At 47.4% G+C, this 18,577-nt stretch overlaps 1 protein-coding gene across 4 annotated transcripts; it reads left to right on the plus strand.

Moving 5' to 3' along the window:
• The first annotated feature begins 200 nt into the window (after positions 1-200).
• RAB19 (RAB19, member RAS oncogene family) lies at positions 201-18,050 on the plus strand. 4 transcript variants are annotated; one of them, XM_077850148.1, is made up of 5 exons: positions 201-363; positions 545-1,006; positions 3,084-3,307; positions 6,240-6,423; positions 16,948-18,050. In XM_077850148.1, the coding sequence occupies exons 3-5, from the start codon at positions 3,107-3,109 to the stop codon at positions 17,214-17,216; spliced, it is 654 nt and encodes a 217-aa protein (XP_077706274.1). In that variant the 5' UTR covers positions 201-363; positions 545-1,006; positions 3,084-3,106; the 3' UTR covers positions 17,217-18,050. The 4 variants fall into 4 exon arrangements, with proteins under 4 accessions (XP_077706274.1, XP_077706272.1, XP_077706273.1 ...); XM_077850146.1 differs by having other exon boundaries at positions 204-363; positions 545-1,023; XM_077850147.1 differs by lacking the exon at positions 201-363 and having other exon boundaries at positions 524-1,023.
• The last annotated feature ends 527 nt before the right edge of the window (positions 18,051-18,577 follow it).

Consider the following 18,577-nt stretch of genomic DNA (forward strand, 5'->3'; position numbering starts at 1 on the left):
GGTTGTCTCAGTCGGTATTGCCAACCGACTCTCAGTTTCAGGGCTGTGAGTTAGAGGCCCACGTTAAGCATGGAACTGTCTTAAAAAAATTTGCCACCCACAAAAATTGATTTCATGATTCCTTAATAGGTCTCAGCCCACAGTTTGAAAACATCATACCCATCTAAACATTTTATCAGTCTGGTATTTCCATTTCGCACATTGTAGCGTAACTGCCTACACTTACATCCTACATTTCGGAGAAAATCTAGTACCTGAGATCTGACAAGTGGTGATTCTTCCAGATTCTGCGAGAGCAAAACTTAAGGAAAACTCACCTCAGCCTTCTGCTTCTGCTGCCAACAGGAGACTGATAAACTCAAGGTTTTCCAGACCTAAAAATTAACCTTTGTTCTGCGGTAGACTTTTTTGAGGGAGGGAAACAGGAATGTTTTCCAGCTCTCTCTTTTCGTGCAAGTTCAGAATTGTTTGGGGGTTTTGTTTTGTTTTTTGGTTTTTGGTTTTTGGTTTTTCATCTTCTCTTGGATCTCCTCCCTTCTCTCAGTGGCTCTTCAAAGAGAGTTTTTCAAGTCCACGAAACAATGGAATGACTCAAGACCCAGATCTGTAACCTCCTTGACCTTGCCGCCCTCTCAGCTAGCCGCCTCCCCCACCCCCAGCCAAACGAGGGACCCCAGGAAAAACTGGGGGCAAAGGATGCAAATAAGAAGGGGAGTAGAGAGAAGGAAGGGGGAGCTAGGCGGCTAGTCCTGTTCCTTCGGCTTTGCTGGGTGGCGATCGCGGGGCGGGAAGGCTGGCTGCGTGGGGAGTGCTGGCCAGCGCCTCACCTGTGCTGCGCCCCGGGCTCGAGCTTTCCTTTCACTTTCTCAGGTCGCCAACCCCCGACACCTGGGGACCCAGCGACACCTTCCACCGCGGCCCCGGTGAGGCGGGAGGAGGAAAGGCACACGGAGGACGGAAAGGGAAAAAACTAGGAGCATAAAGTAAACATTACCTGCGAGCAGAGGTGAGAGAGCGAGCCAGGTAAGCAACAGGTGAACCAGGAAGGTGAAAGCTACGGGATGCGGGATGGAGGGCACCTGCGGTGGGCACTGCTCATTTCTCCGGTGGGGGGGGGGGGCACAGGCCAAGGTAGCAGGGGCTTTTGTCCAAACCCTGAGCCTGAGAACTTACTTGGGGGAGGGGGAATGTGGAAGGAAGATTCTTGCTCAAGTTACAGTGATATGACACCGGAAGTGGAATGGCCTTTATTTGAAAAGCCAGAAGGGAAAGAGCGGTTTCGTTGTGTCTTTTGTCTGCTGGGTCATTTGCCATAGGTGACTTCAGAGGCGTCCAAGAGAGGTATGGGATACTTCTTCATCCATTTAAAGCTCAGGGTTTTCATACACGGTTATGAATCTGGGTGCTTTTTAAAATTGTGTGATGATACAGATTTGTCCTTTCCTGACTTTAGAGAAGACCAAAAAATGAAACTGGAAGAAATGGGGAAGGGTGTCATAAGGCAGGAGCAATGTGAAGCATGTCAAATTTAATCATCAAAGGGATAAGTTTCCATGTATTTTTATGAAACATTGGATGAGGAGACCCAACACAACATCATGTGAAGAACAGTTGAAAGGCCCAGGGATATTTGCCTTGAGCGGATATGCTTGCTGCCTCAAATATCTGATGGGCTGTCATGTGGAATAGGAATCTGCCAAGTGCTGGCACAGCACGAGGGGCAACAGATGGAAACCCCAGGGAGATAGAGTTCAACCCCATGTAAGTTAGAGTTGGACATGCCAAATGGATTTTTTTTTCAGGAGACTGAATTCCTTGTAATCAAAGATATCAAAGCACAGGTGGATATTTAAGCAGAAATGCTGAGGTGGGAATGAAGTTTCAAGAGATTGTGTTGATCACTGTTCCCCAAACCCAGAGGGTCATCAGAATCACCCACGGAGCATGTGCCTGTGTGTGTGTGGTGCGTGAGTGCGTGTGTGCGTGTCTGTGTGTGTCTTTAAATATGTTTAGTAGATCTGGGATAGGCTCTAGGAATGAATGTATCTTTCTAATTATCTCCTCTAGTTGGTTCTGACATAACCAGTTAGTTTGGAAAACACTATCTTTAGAAACGTTATTTCCCAGCCTATAGTAAAATATGTCAAAAAACACTTGAAAACCATAGTTTTCATTTTGGGTTAGTTTTTTTTTTTTAATTTTTATTTATTTATGATAGTCACAGAGAGAGAGAGAGAGGCAGAGACACAGGCAGAGGGAGAAGCAGGCTCCATGCACCGGGAGCCCGATGTGGATTCGATCCCGGGTCTCCAGGATCGCTCCCTGGGCCAAAGGCAGGCGCCAAACCACTGCGCCACCCAGGGATCCCTGGGTTGGTTTTTTTAAGCGTATTTATTTTTAAGTAATTTCTACAGCCAACACGGGGCTTGAAGAACTCACGACCATGAGATCAAGAGTCACATGCTCTACGGACTGAGCCAGCCAGGTGCTCCACATAGTTTTCATCTTAAATATTCTCCAAATCCTAACTTCCTGGTCAAGAAAACCAGAAGAAAAAGGCCACGTCACTCTTCCCCAAACTGACTTCTCTGTCAAATCTTGTCGGTCCTTGTTGTTGGTTGCCTGGACGTTCTGTCTTCCACAGTTGGGGGGGGGGGGGTTCCTCCCCGTGTGAAGCGGAGACAGGATGACACCTAGGCATGACCTCCAGCTGATGAATGCCCGGAGGCTCGCCTCTGCCATCCTCTGGTTCTGGGCACTTGATAGAACATGGGGGATCTCTTGGCCTCAGTGACTAAGATTTTAGTGAATGCTGTCATCCAATAGTGTTGCTTGTGTCCTGGGCCCAACAGAGAATGGCAGTTAAACTCTTCATTTCAAAGGAATGCCAACTCATGTAGGCAGGTGTGTGCCTGTGGGGGAGGTTCCCTCGCACCTGGCCAGTAATTAGTGTCTTTCTCCCACAAGAATGCAAGTCCTCTGAAGGAATAACCTCCCTTTCCCTCATCCTGTCCTACATCCCGAGTGCCTAGAACAGTGCCTCATTCACTAAAGAGATGCTGGATTTCTTTTTTTCTTCCTAGGTCTGTTCTAGGTGGCAGGAGCCATGCAATTCTCCAGCTCATCCAGAGCAGCAGATGAGAATTTTGACTATTTGTTCAAGATTATCCTCATTGGGGACTCCAACGTGGGGAAGACGTGTGTGGTTCAGCATTTCAAATCTGGGGTCTACACAGAGACACAGCAGAACACGATTGGGGTGGACTTCACTGTGCGCTCCCTTGAGATTGATGGCAAGAAAGTAAAGGTCAGAAAAGCACAGAGTTGGCTCCTCTTCTCTTGGCTAGAGTGCTTGGGTTGTTGTTTTATTTTTTAAGATTTTATATATTTATTTGAGAGAGAGAGAGCATAAGCAGGGGGAGGGCCAGAGGGAGAAGTAGACTCCCCACTGGGCAAGGAGCCTTATGTAGGACTCCATCCCAGGACCCTGGGATCATGACCTGAGTCGAAGGCAGATGCCCAACCGAGTCACCCAGGTGCCCCTTAGCTAGAGTTCTTAACATCAAAACACATCCCTGGGGAATAAAGGATTTAAATATAAAAGATGAAAGCATAAGAATACCAGAAAAAAAATCATTGGAATATTTATCTTTATCATTGTGGAATGGAGAAATTACCCTTTTTAAAAAAAGATTTTATTTATTTATTTGAAAGAGAGAGAGAGCACAAGCAGGGGTTGGGGGCGCAGAGAGGGAGAGGGACAAGCAGACTCCCTGATGAGAGTGGTGCCCAATGCAGGGCCGATCCCAGGACCCTGAGATCATGACCCAAGCTGAAATCAGACACTTAACTGAGTCACCCAGGTGCCCCAGGAAATCAGCCTTTTAAGACAAGAACTCAGATGCCATGAAGGAAAATCACAACTATCTAAAGGCCAAATTTATATATCTCTATATAATGTTATAAAGGTCATATTTCTACATTCACAAGAATACTGTAAACAAAATTTTAAAAAATGACAAACTGGAGAAAAATATTTGCAAATATGGAACTGACAAAAGGCTTATTTCTTTAATGTGAAAGAGCCACAATAGATATCTAAGAATAACAACCAAACACAAAAAGTAGGCAATCTACAGATTGTACGAAATTGCTATTTCATAGTAAGTTCGATAGAACTAGCTCAGAAATTTAGGTCAAGTTGTAAAGGTGCCCATCCTTACTCATAATTTTAAAAGTGCAAATTTGAATAACAGTGAGAGACTTTTACCTATTTGATTAGAAAAGATCAGAAAGTGTTGGTGAAAATGTAAAACACAATCTTGCTTCAGATCTTGACTAAGTAAAAACAACAGTAAAAAGACATTTTGGAGGTAATTAGGACAATTTTAACATATTAGATGATACCAGGAAGTTATTGAATAGCTGATTAGCAGTGATGGTGGCATTGTGCTTATGTACGAAAATGTGCACTTTTGACACAAAGGAAGTGACATAAAGCCTGGGATTCACTTTAAAATAACACCTCAAAGAAAACACAAGAGGCTGGATGAAGCAAGAGTGCTGGAATCTTGATAATTACTGAGTCTGGGTGATGAATATATGAGGGTTCCTTGTTTTATTCTCTCTAGTTTGGGGTATGTTTACAATCTTTCTTTAAAAAATACGTTGTGGGATCCCTGGGTGGCACAGCGGTTTGGCGCCTGCCTTTGGCCCAGGGCGCGATCCTGGAGACCCGGGATCAAATCCCACATCAGGCTCCCGGTGCATGGAGCCTGCTTCTCCCTCTGCCTGTGTCTCTGCCTCTCTCTCTCTGTGACTATCATAAATAAATAAATACCTTTAAAAATTTTTTAAAATAAATAAAAATAAATTAAAAAATAAAAAATACGTTGTATAGGGGCGCCTGGCTGGGTCAGTCAGTGGAGCATGCAACTCATGATTTCAGGATCATGAGTTCAAGCCCCACAATGGGTGCAGAACTTACTTGATGAACTAATCAATTATTAATGAGTACATTTTATAAACAGTGTGAGACAGTGAACAAACAGGTACCCTCAGATATAGTGGGAGGGTGTACAAACGGATGCCCCCGTGGGATGGCCATTGAAAAGGCATTACTTGGGATCCCTGGGTGGCTCAGTGGTTGAGCACCTGCCTTCAGCCCAGGGCATGATCCTGGAGACCCGGGATCGAATCCCACGTTGGGCTCCCGGTGCATGGAGCCTGCTTCTCCCTCTACCTGTGTCTCTGCCTCTCTCTCTGTGTGTGTGTGTGTGTGTGTGTGTGTGTGTGTGTCTCGTGAATAAATAAATAAAATCTTTAAAAAAAGAAGAGAGAGAGAGAGAGAAGGGATTACTATTAAAGACACTCCTAAAAAAAAAAAAATAAAAAGACACTCCTAGACATAAACAGCTGAGTGGTCCTTTTTTTTTTTTTTAAGATTTTATTTATCCATTCATGATAAACATAGAGAGGGAGGCAGAGACACAGGCAGAGGGAGAAGCAGGCTCCATGCAGGGAGCCTGACGTGGGACTCGATCCCAGGACTCCAGGATCATGCCCTGGGCTGAAGGCAGGTGCTCAACCGCTGAGCCACCTAGGGATCCCTGAGTGGTCCTTTAAAATCAGAACAGTTCAGCCAGCACCAGCACCTTGAGCAGGTTCAAAGGTAAATCCCAATATCTAGACAAAGGGATGTTGGAGGTTAAAAAACAAGATCAAGAACACCAGACTCATAAATAAATAAAATCTTTAAAAAATGAAAATAAAAAATAAAGGGATGCCTGGGTGGCTCAGTGGTTGAACGTCTACCTTTGGCTCAGGGCCTGATCCTGAGGTCCTGGGATGGAGTCCCACATCAGGCTCCCCGCAGGGAGCCTGCTTCTCTCTCTGCCTGTGTCTCTGCCTCTCTCTGTGTTTCTCTCATGAATAAATCAATAAAATCTTAAAAAAAGAAAAAATACATATATATATAACAGCAGACCCAAGACATTGGATACACCTCTCCAACTAAAGCATCCCTTAGATGGTGGCTCCAAACCTGAAAGCACACCCAAATCATCCTGAGGACCACACGGAAACACGGATCCCTGGGCCCCACTCCAGACCTACTGAATTGGGGTTATCTCGAAGTGAGACCCAGGAACCTGCTGTTTCCAGACAGCTTAGGTGAGCAAGCTCCCGGCAGGCAGGCCTGGGAACTCCTGATGCGAACCCCCTTTCCTGCCCTTTTGCAGATGCAAGTGTGGGACACCGCAGGTCAGGAGCGCTTCCGGACCATCACTCAAAGCTACTACCGCAGTGCCCACGCGGCCATCATCGCCTACGACCTCACCCGACGGTCCACCTTCGAGTCTGTTCCTCACTGGATCCACGAGATAGAAAAATACGGAGCGGCAAACTTGGTCATTATGCTGATTGGTATGGCGTTTTCGAAGCATTTAGCTTTTCTGTCCTGTCCCCCTCTGCTGATGCTCAGCTTTTATATGCTTCTGACGGCAAGGGAACGGGGAATCCTAAACGTGCAGGCGGTGGACGGGACCTCGGAAAGCGTTTGGCTTAGAATTCCCATCAGATCCACTTGAGAATGGGGGGTGGTGGGAAGGGATGCGAACTTGTTGATAATACAGATTCCAAGGCCCACCCTAGAGTGTCTCCTCCCGGAGACCTGGGATGGGGTCCGGGCTTCTCTATGAAGACATCCCCAACTGATTTGATGCAAACGTGTGTAGACCACACGGGAAATACCCTGCAGTCTGAGGCTTACAGTATCAGATGGGCTTCAAATCCCCAAGGGAGCCACTCCGAGGCGGGTGACTGACTATCCGTGAATGACTCCCTACACCTGCTAGGACCCTAAGCCAATTTTTTTAAAAGATTTTATTTATTTATTCATGAGAGACACACACACAGAGAGGCAGAGACACAGGCAGAGGGAGAAGCAGGCTCCCTGCGGGGAGACAAATGTGGGACTCGATTCAGGGTCTCCAAGATCACGCCCTAGGCTGCAGGTGGCGTTAAACCGCTGCGCCGCAAGGGCTGCCCCCTAAGCCAATCTTTTTTTTTTTTTATAGTAAGTTTATTTTTTATTGGTGTTCAATTTGCCAACATACAGAATAACACCCAGTGCTCATCCCATCAACTGCCCCCCTCAGTGCCCGTCACCCCTAAGCCAATCTTAACGACAAACCACCATCAAAATTAGCAGCAACTTCAACCGCACCAAGGAAACTGCCAGCTTAAGACGTGAGCCGTCCTATTGAACATTCAGAGGGTGTAAGGTTTCCATCCCTTCTCTGTAGTTTCAGTTTTGCAAACGGAGCTGCCTTTTCCTTCCTCCTGTCCACACGGCTATTAACCAAGTGGCTGCTGAATTTTGACATGATCGTTTAGGCCCTTGCTACTCAGAGTGTGGCCCACGAACCAGCAGTTACCAGCTGAGGTTTGTTAAAAAGTGCAAGCTCTCAGGCCCCATCCCAGGCTTAGTAAATCAGAAGCTTCATTTTAAGAGGAAAAGAGATTCATAGGCAAATGGAAGTTTGCATAGCACCAGCCTAGACAGCTGGCTGTGAGATTGACAAAGAGCTAAACGTATGGTGTTTAATGGCTTATTCATCCTCTGACGAGCATGGCCTAGCTCTGCGGCCAGCAACCCTCTGAGCCTTAGTTCCTGATCTATAAGATGTGACTAATACTTAGTGGGTTGTAAATATGTAATGAGATACTGTACATAAATTGCTTAGCAGTGCCTGGAACCAGGTAAATTCTTACTAAACTATAGGATTTGTTCTAGGAAGTTTGTTTGAGGATCTGACTCATCTCTGTTCCAAAGAATTCAGGGCTTATGGTGAGGGGGCGACTTCCTAGGACCCAGGAGAAGCCAGAGGTTGAGCCCCAGCCAGAGCAGGAGCCAGTAGAGCCAGCCCCCCCTCTGACAAGCATCCTCCTCTCAGGACCTGAGCCCTGGGAATCAGCCTCCTTGCACTGTATTGTGTACCTGTTTTCCCTCTCTCAGAGCTGTTTCTCACTGCAGGAGTAGTGGGGGCTGCCCCCATTTACCCTGGAATCCTCACTCATGGAGTTTCTGACATCATCCCCCCCTCGCTCTGGCCACAAACCTCATTCTCTCAGTATCCGCTTGCTCACATTCCTCAGAAAGGGAATCCCACTGCCCCCGTTCCTTCTTTTCATGGCAAAGCATGACCCAGGCTGCTGGCCTAACCAAGGATGGGCGGGCCTGGGGCAAGGTGCCTACCTGAGACCAAGCAGCTGGGCCCCAGTGGAGAATCAGTCACGGGATGCGAAGCCTGGACTCGGGTGGGGCCCTAGAAGTCACTGGCGTGTATAGCCCATTCATTATTACTGGCACATCTAGCCCATTCATTATTACTATCAGGATTCCAGAAAGGACGTTTTGCTTCATAGTTCGGCCCCTGTCCTATGCACAGACTTGAAGGGAATGCTGCCTTGGAACTCATGCTGCTCCTCCTAGCTTGAGAAACAAAGTCATTCCAAGAGCCTAGAGTGGCTGCCTCCTTCCTGCTGCATCAGATCAAAACCTCCAGATACCATAGTCTGTTGCCCAAGTAGATGCCCCTCCCCCTGGGTCCCCTCCTTTCTCAGAGGGGCTTGTCCCACGTGGCAGACACCAGGGAAGAGGGATTAGCGAGGCTTCCCCCATGGAGGGCACCTTACCTCTCTGGGAGGAGTGAGGTGCCTCTCTCCTGTAGCTTCTCACCCCAAGATTCCCTTTGGGATCAGAAACTTTCTTTTTTTTTTTTTTTTTTTTTTTAATTTATTTGTTCACGAGAGACACAGGCAGAGAGAGAAGCAGACTCCATGCAGGGAGCCTGACATGGGACTCGATCCTGGGACTCCAGGATCACTCCCTGGGCCGAAGGCAGCACCAAACCGCTGAGCCACCCGGGCTGCCCCTGGAATCAGAAACTTTCATAATTTGACTTCTGGTATAAAGGATGCTTCTACAAGCAGAGTTCAGAGTTAGAGAAATAAACACTGACCCTGTAAAGACCCATATTTCTTCCCCATCAACCACTTCTGGGAAGCGCGAAGGAGGATGCTCACCGAGGGGTCCTGCATCCTTCAGGATAGCTGCTTCCTGAGGAGCAGGGCCCCAGCCCTGGGGTGTGAGGACCAGGAAGGTTGCTAGGAAGATGCTGATGACAAGTGACACAAAACACTTAGCCGGCTCCAGGTGCAATTCTGAGCCCTCTCCTGAGTCACTGCATGTAACTGGACTTTGGAGTCAGGTTTGGGTTTCGCTCTCCCTCTCTGCCCTTCTCCTCTGCACTTGGACTCATTACTCTCTCTAAATTTCCACTTCCTCCTCTACTAAACTGATACCTGCTGCAGGTGTGTTGTTGGGTTGGTGGCTACAGGAAGCACTTAGCGCGGTGCTAAGATCCCAGTGAGGGGAAGCCGTTATTTCCTGGCGGAGCAGGTGAAGCTCCACTGTGCTGGCCAGAGGGGCTCCGAGGCCCACAGCCCACGAGGCGTAGCTCCCAGAGAAGAGGCACCCAAGGGTGAAAAATGTGCATCTCACTAATCACACTTGGGGTTTTCCCAGGAAGGGGGACTGGATCTCTTTTCCATTAAACTCCCGTGCTTCTCACAATGAAGTAGTCCTTCCTCCAGGCCTGGAAGCTGCTGGCCCCCAGGCCCCCTCCCTTCTCAGCTCTCTTTGGAAGGCAACACCCTTTCTCCAAGGTGCTGGGCCTCCCTTGCTGACTCCCCCCAGCGCCCTCCTGAACTACTAGTTCCTCTGCCACAGACACAGATGGGGACAGGAGGGATGTTGCAGGATTTCCCGGAAGCTCACAGCTATGGTGGTTTCATAGCCAGGTCTGTGGCTCCTCACAACCACCTCTGCCTCACTTTGTCACTGGTCCTAGAAATCCCCCCAAAGATGATCAGGATGTGTCAGTTTATGATGTGCCCAATCCCAAGGGCTGACATATTGGGTCCTCCTGTTTTCTCTCCGTGGCCTCCTCCCCTTAGTCTAGAAAAGTCAGCTGTGCTGCTCCCTCACAGAAGTGTCCTCGCCCCCTTACTCTATTTCTTTACACAAGGGTACTCTCTCTCTCACAAGTTTACTGCAGCCCCTCACAGACATTTACACAAATGTCAGAGAGAGGCTTGGGCACTGATTTCTACTGCTCCTCCTCTCCGGCCATTTACAGGAAGATCAGCCCCCTCCCCCCCCACTTAGGGTCCCTCTGTTTCAAATCCGCGGTGGCCCCCATTGCCCTCAAGAGAGCATACAAATTCCTGCGCACAACAGACAAGTGCCCTCCCTGCTTTCCTCCCAGAGGAGGCTGGCTCTTACCCTTTTCTCATCCCTTCTGCTGTTTGTGACCTCCTGGCTCTTGGTACTCTCCATCAGAGTGAGGTGTTCAGGAGCCAGCTTCCTGTTATAGGCTATACAGGGTGTTCTCCTAACTTCCCTGGGCACCTGCTGTGTGACCCCTTAGGACTTCAGGCAGACCTTCCCCTTAAACTGCTCTTGTATTTCCAGGTCCACAGTCTCTCAGCAAAAGCTCTCTGTGCCTAAGATATAGGCGTTCTATGTTACACAACACCCTCAGCATGTCTGGGCCAACCCCCCCACCCCCAGGTCAAATGCATGAGTGTTTATACAGTGCACTGAAGCGTGTGAATGGACATACAAAGCAGGGTGAATGAAAACTTCAGATGCCAGTTTAAGGCAGACTTTACTGTCAAAGGAATTACCAGAAAACCAGAGTTTCTGAGCTTTTAGGATTTAGGAAATGTGGACCAGGGATTATATGCCTGTACTTCTACCAACTGTTACTATTCACCTGGTCCTTGACGTATATTATTTCATGGCCTATCTTGGATCAGAAAATTCTGGTACAGGGCAGCCCCGGTGGTGCAGCGGTTTAGTGCCGCCTGCAGCCTGGGGTGTGATCCTGGAGACCCGGGATTGAGCCCCACGTCGGGCTCCCTGCATGGAGCCTGCTTCTCTCTCTGCCTGTGTCTCTGCCTCTCTTTTGCTCTCTCTGAATAAATAAATAAATAAATAAATCTTAAAAAAAAAAAAAAAGAAAATTCTGGTACAGTAATTTTTTTTAAGATTTTATTTCTTTATTCATGAGAGACACAGAGAGAGTTAGAGACACAGGCAGAGGGAGAAGCAGGCTCCCTGCAGGGAGCCCGATGGGGGACTCGATGGGAGACTTGATCCCAGGACTCCAGGATCACACCCTGAGTTGAAGGCAGATGCCCAACCGCTGAGCCACCCAGGGGTCCCCTGGTAGTTACCGAACTGTGTGTGTGTCTTGTCTCCTTGACAAGATGAAGAACTCCTGCATTCAGGGCAGGGCCATCTCACTGGGCACCCAACACGCAGCACTTAGCAAGCGAGGACTCAGATTGCAAGTGGCAAACACACAGTTTCTCTCCCTTCCACCGTGTGACCAGCTCGTCCTGAGGTGTGCGGCCCCCAGCTGTGGAGAGGCTGGGCAGTGGACAGTCAGTGCTCTAACCTGCTGTGGTGATGGGGCAGGTTAGGGGAGCAGGTCATAAAAGGCAGACCGAGGGCAATCAAGCCCAGAACCCACAGCTCAAAGTGAGGGATGCCCAGGGCAGACCCGACTCCCAGCTCAGGGACTCCCACTCCTACATCCCTCCCCCCACCAAGGGGCTCTCACATCTTCCTTCCAGAAGCAGAGCTTAAGCCTCCCTGGCTGTAACTATGCATGCAGCCGTCTTGAAGATGTGTACCTGGGTCAGTTTGCAGTGGCTGCTGTCATAAATACCATAAACAGAGCAGCTTAAAATCGTGGGCAGGTGTTCTCTCTCAATCCTGGAGGCCAGAAATCAACTCAGAATCTCTAGACCCAAATCAAGGCTCTGGGGGCACTAGGGGAGACTGCTCTTGGCCTCTTCCAGCTTCTGGCGGCTGCCACCGTTCTTTGTTGTGGCCGCAACATCCAGCGTGCACGTCCTTCTTCACCCCACTTCCTCTGTGTGTGTAAAGTCTCCCCCCACCCTGCTCATCAGGATCCATGTGGCTGTATTTGGGGCCCATCCGGTTAATCCGGGTTTCTCTCCCCATCTTGAGATTCTTCATAACATCTGCAAAGACCAGAGATTAGAACCTAGTGTCTTTGGGAGTCAGTTTTCAGCCCACCACCGTAAAAGCAGGCAGGCAGCGTCTCAGACTGAACACAGTTGGAAGGAAGATTCCTTTGGCCCTGAGCCAACGTGGCCTGACAGAGGGATGGAGTCCTGCAGCCTGTGGCCTGGGTCTGCATGAGCCACCCTCTGGCCTGGGGCCTCCGCACTGGCCAGCGGGGACAGAGGGCAGCAGCCGGACTGCCGTTAGCTGTGCTCCCTGCGGTCACTTCTCACCAACAAGGCCTGAGCCCTTTGTCAGCAATGTGTGTTACAAACACGTTTTTTATCCTGTGGGTGGCTGTGTCACTCTCCTGATGGTGTATTTGTCTTCTGAGATTTTAGTTTTAGGGCATGTGGTTGGCTCAGTCAGTTAAGTGTCTAACTCTTGATCTCAGCTCAGGTCTGGATCTCAGGGTCGTGAGTTCAAGTTCTCATTGGACTCCACACTGAGCGCAGAGCCTACTTAAAAAAAAAATTTTGGGGGGGGGCAGCCCCGGTGGTGAAGCGGTTTAGCGCCGCCTACAGCCCAGGGTGTGATCCTGGGGACCCGGGATCAAGTCCTATATCAGGCTCCTTGCATGGAGCCTGCTTCTCCTTCTGCCTGTGTCTCTGCCTCTCTCTCTCTCTCTGTGTCTCTCATGAATAAACAAATAAAATCTTTAAAAAAATTTTTTTTAATTTTTAAGTAATCTCTACACCCAATATGGGGCTCAAAAATTTTTTTTAAGATTTTATTTATTTATTCAGAAAGACACAGAGAGAGAGGCAGAGGGAGAAGCAGGCTCCATGCAGGAAGCCTGATGTGGGACTCGATCCCGGGACTCCAGGATCATGCCCTGGGCCAAAGGCAGATGCTCAACCAACCGCTGAGCCACCCAGGGATCCCGTGGGGCTCAAATTTACAATCCGGAGACCAAGAGTCACATACTTTACCGACTAAGCCAGCCAGGCACCCCTACATAAGTATATATTTTTAAATATTTTATTTATTTGTTTGTTTGTTTATTTGAGAGAGAGAGCTTTACTTATTTATTTATTTATTTGAGAGAGAGAGCATGAGCAGAAGGAGGAGCAGAAGGACAAGGCACTCCACACAGAGCATGGAGCCCGACATGGGGCTTGATCTCACAACCCCAAGACCATGACTCAAGCTGAAATCAAGAGTTGCCCACTTAACCAACTGAGCCACCCAGGTGCCCCTAAATAGACATTTTCAATTTCAATGTATTTCAATACATCCATCTTTTCCTTAATGATTATTATTTCCTGTATCCTATTTAGGAAGTTCTCCCCTGGGCAGCCCTGGTGGCTCAGCGGGTTTAGTGCCACCTTCAGTCCAGGGTGTGATCCTGGAGACCTGGGATCGAGTCCCACATCGAGCTCCCTGCATGGATCCTGCTTCTCCCTATGCCTGTGTCTCTGCATCTCTCTCTCTCTGTGTCTCTATGAATAAATAAATAAAATATTTTTTTAAAAAAAGGAAGTTCTCCCCTAATCAAAGTCATCAAGATACTCTTTAATATTGCATTTTGGAGCAAATTTTCCTTCTTTCTTTTTCTTTCTTTCTTTCTTTCTTTCTTTCTTTCTTTCTTTCTTTCTTTCTTCTTCTTCTTTCTTTCAAGATTTTATTTATTTATTCATAAGAAACACAGAGAGAGAGGCAGAGACACAGGCAGAAGGAGAAGCGGGCTCCATGCAGAGAGGCTGATGCGGGACTTGATCCCAGGACCCTGGAATCATGCCCTGAACCAAAGGCAGGTGCTCAACCACTGAGCCACCCAGGTGCCCCTCTTTCTCTTCTTTTCTTTTCTTTTCTTTTCTTTTCTTTTCTTTCTTTTCTTTTCTTTTTTTCTTTTCTTTTTTTTCTTTTCTTTTTTCTTTTTTTCTTCTCTTTTCTTTCTTTCTTTCTTTCTTTCTTTCTTCTTTCTTCTTTCTTTCTTCTTTCTTCTCCTTTCTTCCCTCTCTCTCTTCCTTCTCCTCTTCCTTCTCCCCCTCCTCCTCCTCCCTCTCTTTTAATTTACTGTGACTTTTACCTTCAGATCTGCAATCTACTCAGAACTGATTTTGATGTGCGGTGAGGTGTATGGACCACATCCTTGTAATTTTTCATATTAAGAGCTAATTGCGGGCAGCCCTGGTGGCTCAGCGGTTTAGCACTGCCTTCAGCCCAGGGCCTAATCCTGGAGACCCAGGATCAAGTCCCACGTCGGGCTCCCTGCGTGGAGCCTGCTTCTGACTCTGCCCCTCTCTTTCTCCCTGTGTCTTTCATGAATAAATAAATAAAATCTTTTTTTTTAAAAAAAAAGAGCTAATTGCACCAGTGCTATTTACTAAAAAGTCAACCTTTCCCACTGCTCTGTGATACCATCTTTCTGTAAAAGGTGCATGTATCTGTGAACTTGTTTTTGAACTTTTAGTCTACTCTGCTGATCTATTTCATTTGTTCTCCTGTGGGGCAAAAGTGCTTTGGACACCACCACGGCTTGTGTCCTCCAAAGGACCAGATATATAGTGTATCTACGGTACTAAATTTTCTTTTTTTTTTTTTTGGTACTAAATTTTCATGAGATCTATATACAAATGTTCGTAGCCACTCTATCATAATTGCTGAAAACTAGAATCAACTCCATTTCTTCAAATGGATGGACACTTAAACTCTGGTCCACTCATACCACGAACTATCACCCTGCAGTAAGAGGAATAAATTACCAACACATACTTGGATGGATCTCAGCGGAATTACCCTGAGTGAAAAAAGACAATCTCAAAAGGTGACACCCTGTATGACTCCATCTCTGTGACATTCCTGAAATAACAAAATTGTGGTGATGGAGAATGGATTCATGGTTGGGGGTTAGAAGTGATGGGAGGTTGCAAAGCAATGGCATGAAGGAGCACTCTGTGTGATGGAACTGTTCTGTATCTTGGCTGCAGTGGTGGATGGAGGGATGTACACATGTGATAAAATCACACACTATTTTACACATGCACACACATGTGCACACACACTCCTTTGCAGGAGTGCACTGTGTAACTGCTGAAATCTGCAGAGGCTTTGTGGGATGTGCCAATGTTCATTTCCTGATTTTGAAGTCGGACTATAGTTACCCAAGAGGTTACCCATGGGGAAGTAGGGGGAGCGGTACTTGAGATCTCCCTGAAGCACCTCCTTCAAACACCTGTGAGTCTGTAATTGTTTCAAAATTAAACGTTTTAAAGGCTTTCATGGTGGGGAGGGTTAATTACGGGGAAAAGGGATCTAAAAAGGCTCCTTTAGGGGAAAAAAACAAGTTGAGAAACACCAGTCTGGCCTGTCTTAATTACTGTAGCTTTGTAATCAATCCTGATGTCTAGTGGAACAGACCCCGTAGGAGAACAATTTTACCTTGAGATTCCTGCCTCAGAGGAATCAAAGTCCGATGACTGGATGAATGTGGGGTTGAAGTGGAAAAGCAAGAGAGATGGGTCACTTTTCCTTCTGGAACCAGTCCTGGGCCAGGCTCACAAAACCTCTCACTGAGCTTTCTTTTCTTTCTCTTCCTTTCTTTTTTAAATATTTAATTTATTTATTCATGAGAGACACAGAGAGAGGGAGACACACAGGCAGAGGGAGAAGCAGGCTCCATGCAGGGAGCCAAGGTGGGACTCGATCCCGGGACTCCAGGATCACGCCCTGGGCTAAAGGCAGATGCTCAACCGCTGAGCCACCCAGGTGCCCCCCTCACTGAACTCTGGGGTAACTTGGAATGTTCTATAACTCTGAGGGGAATAGCAATAGTTACAGCATGAACTGCACACTCACAGTCCGCATCCTATTGTATGTAAGGGTTAGCTAAGTCCTGCATTTTCCATTCTATGTCTTTAATCCAGCAAGTCCTTATCACCATCTCCTCAGCTAGACCCCCTCCCACCACAGTTTCCAACACTTTGTGGTTTGGAAAAGAGCGGAAAGAGAAACAAGATTGGAAGGAAAAAGAGAGAAGATCAAGAGACTCCCTCTGGGTCAGTCTTTACCTTGTTAGACCTAGAAGGAATGATGGCCCCTCCTTCCAACACGGAGGCTCCACCTGTCTCTGCCAGTAAAGCACACACCTCCCACCCCCTTCTCACGCCTCCTAAAGATCACATTTGATTTTTTTTTTTTACATTTGATCATTTGATAGTGATTTAAGACAGCAGCTCTGTTTCCATCCACCAGCGGTTTCATTTTCAGTAAATCTGCCCACAATTGCTGTTTATGATTGAATCATATGTGAATATTGCCCAACGAAAATGTTTCTTTTTAAAAATTTTTAAAAATATTTTATTTATTCATGAGAAACACAGAGAGAGAGGCAGAGACACAGGCAGAGGGAGAAGCAGGCTCCCTGCAGGGAGCCCGATACAGAACTTGATTCTGGAGGACCCCAGGATCACGCCCTGAGCCGAAGGCAGGTGCTCAACCCACTGAGCCACCGAGGCACCTGAAAATATTTCTTTTAAAGGTTCATTAAAAAAAAAACAAACAGGGGATCCCTGAGTGGCTCAGCAGTTTGGCGCCTCCCTTGGGCCCAGGGCGTGATCCTAGAGTCTGGGGATGAGTCCCGCGTTGGGCTCCTTGCGTGGGGCCTGCTTCTCCCTCTGCCTGTCTCAATCTCTCTCTCTCTCTCTCTCTCTCTCTCTCTCTCTCTCTCTGTGTCTCTCATGAATAAATACATAAAATCTTAAAAAATATATAACAAGCAAAACAAAACAAAGACCAGATTCAGTTTCTCAGTGGAATATTTGCTTCTCTCTCCCTCCCAGGGAACAAATGTGACCTGTGGGAAAAGCGGCACGTCCTGTTTGAGGATGCCTGCACCCTGGCTGAGAAATACGGCCTCCTTGCTGTGTTAGAGACATCTGCCAAGGAGTCTAAGAATGTAGACGAGGTCTTCACGCTGATGGCCAGGGAGCTGATCGCCCGCAACAGCCTGCACTTACTTGGGGAGCGCACCCTGGACAGCCCGGCCCCGGATTCCAGGCCCGTCGTCCTGGCCCAGGGCCCGAAGGAGAAGACCCACTGCATGTGCTGAATATGTTCACGAGGCCGGTTGCACCCACCGGTGCCGCCTCTGACACCCAAGGCAGCCGGGTATCCTGCTGTCCACCACCTTGCATCTCAGACCAAAGCCCAGACTTGGCGCTGGTCCTTAACCCTTCCCGCCCCATAGGGAGCAGTTTGCCTCCATTCACACCAGAGGCCAGACCTGCAGACTCAGTGAAGCAACACCACTGTTTCTCTCCATTCTGCTGATTCTGCTTAGGACTCGGGGAGCAGGGGTAGGAAGATAGGTCTGCTCCTCATTATCCTTCCATTTGGTCTCCCCAACCCTTCAACCATTTTCTACTGAATTTTGCTTCTCGCTGGAAGAAGAGGGTAGTGAAGGAAAGAATAAAGGAGGAATATCAAGAGAGGGGAGAGGATGTTTAGAACATTCCAGCTCAGGCAGGAGGGATGGGAAAAAAGCCTGCAGTGATAAACTGTTAACTGTTGTTACCTTTTGCTTCCTGATAGTCACACCTCAGGTCTTTTGTTTGGGGAGCAAAGCGTTTCACATAAAGACCATAAATACTGTCTTGCCAAATGGTCAAGAGCCATGTGATGGAGACAGAGGTGGATCTCTCTTTATCCTAGTTGGGCTGATGTGACCACCCTCCTAGAATGTGGGAGATGCCTACGATTTCTTTCTAAAATACCAGATTAAAAAAATACCAGATTATCTGCTGGATAAAAACTCACTTCTGAATTGAAATTCAGTTGGCTCAGAGATGAATATCAAGCCAGTATTGACCTCACTGTGTGGCCTGTGTGTGTGCCGTGTATCCTCCAGAACCTGTGAGTAATAAACATTGTTTTTTCAAAGTTCCCTGATGGTTGTTGCTAATGCACATCTTGTAATCATAAGAACCACAAGGGCGGGTCCAACCGCAGCAAAGGCTCTGAATCAGGAGAGGTCTGTGTGGACTCACCTCTCAGTACTATGGATAGGCTGAGACCAGCACAAAACAGGTAGCCACTAACCATGTGTGTGGCTCTTGAGTACTTGAAATGCGGCTAATTCAAGTTGGAGATGAGCTCTTAGTGTAAAATACACACCAGATTTTGAACACTTAGTACAAAAAAAAAGTTTAAGGAGTCTTACAATAATTTTATATTGATTATATTTTATAATGTTATCTTATTTTATTAAAGATTCTATTTATTTATTTATTTGAGAGAGAGAGACAGGAGAGAGAGCAAAGAGGAAGAGGGAGAAGCAGACTCTGCTGAGCAGGGAGCCTGACCAGGAGCTCAATCCCAGGACCCTGGGATCACGACCTGAGCTAAAGGCAGGCGCTTAACCAGCTGAGCCACCCAGGAGTCCCTGAAATGATATTTTGGATAAATTAGGTT

Source organism: Canis aureus, chromosome 15 (assembly GCF_053574225.1).
Source record: "Canis aureus isolate CA01 chromosome 15, VMU_Caureus_v.1.0, whole genome shotgun sequence".
NCBI lineage: Eukaryota > Metazoa > Chordata > Mammalia > Carnivora > Canidae > Canis > Canis aureus.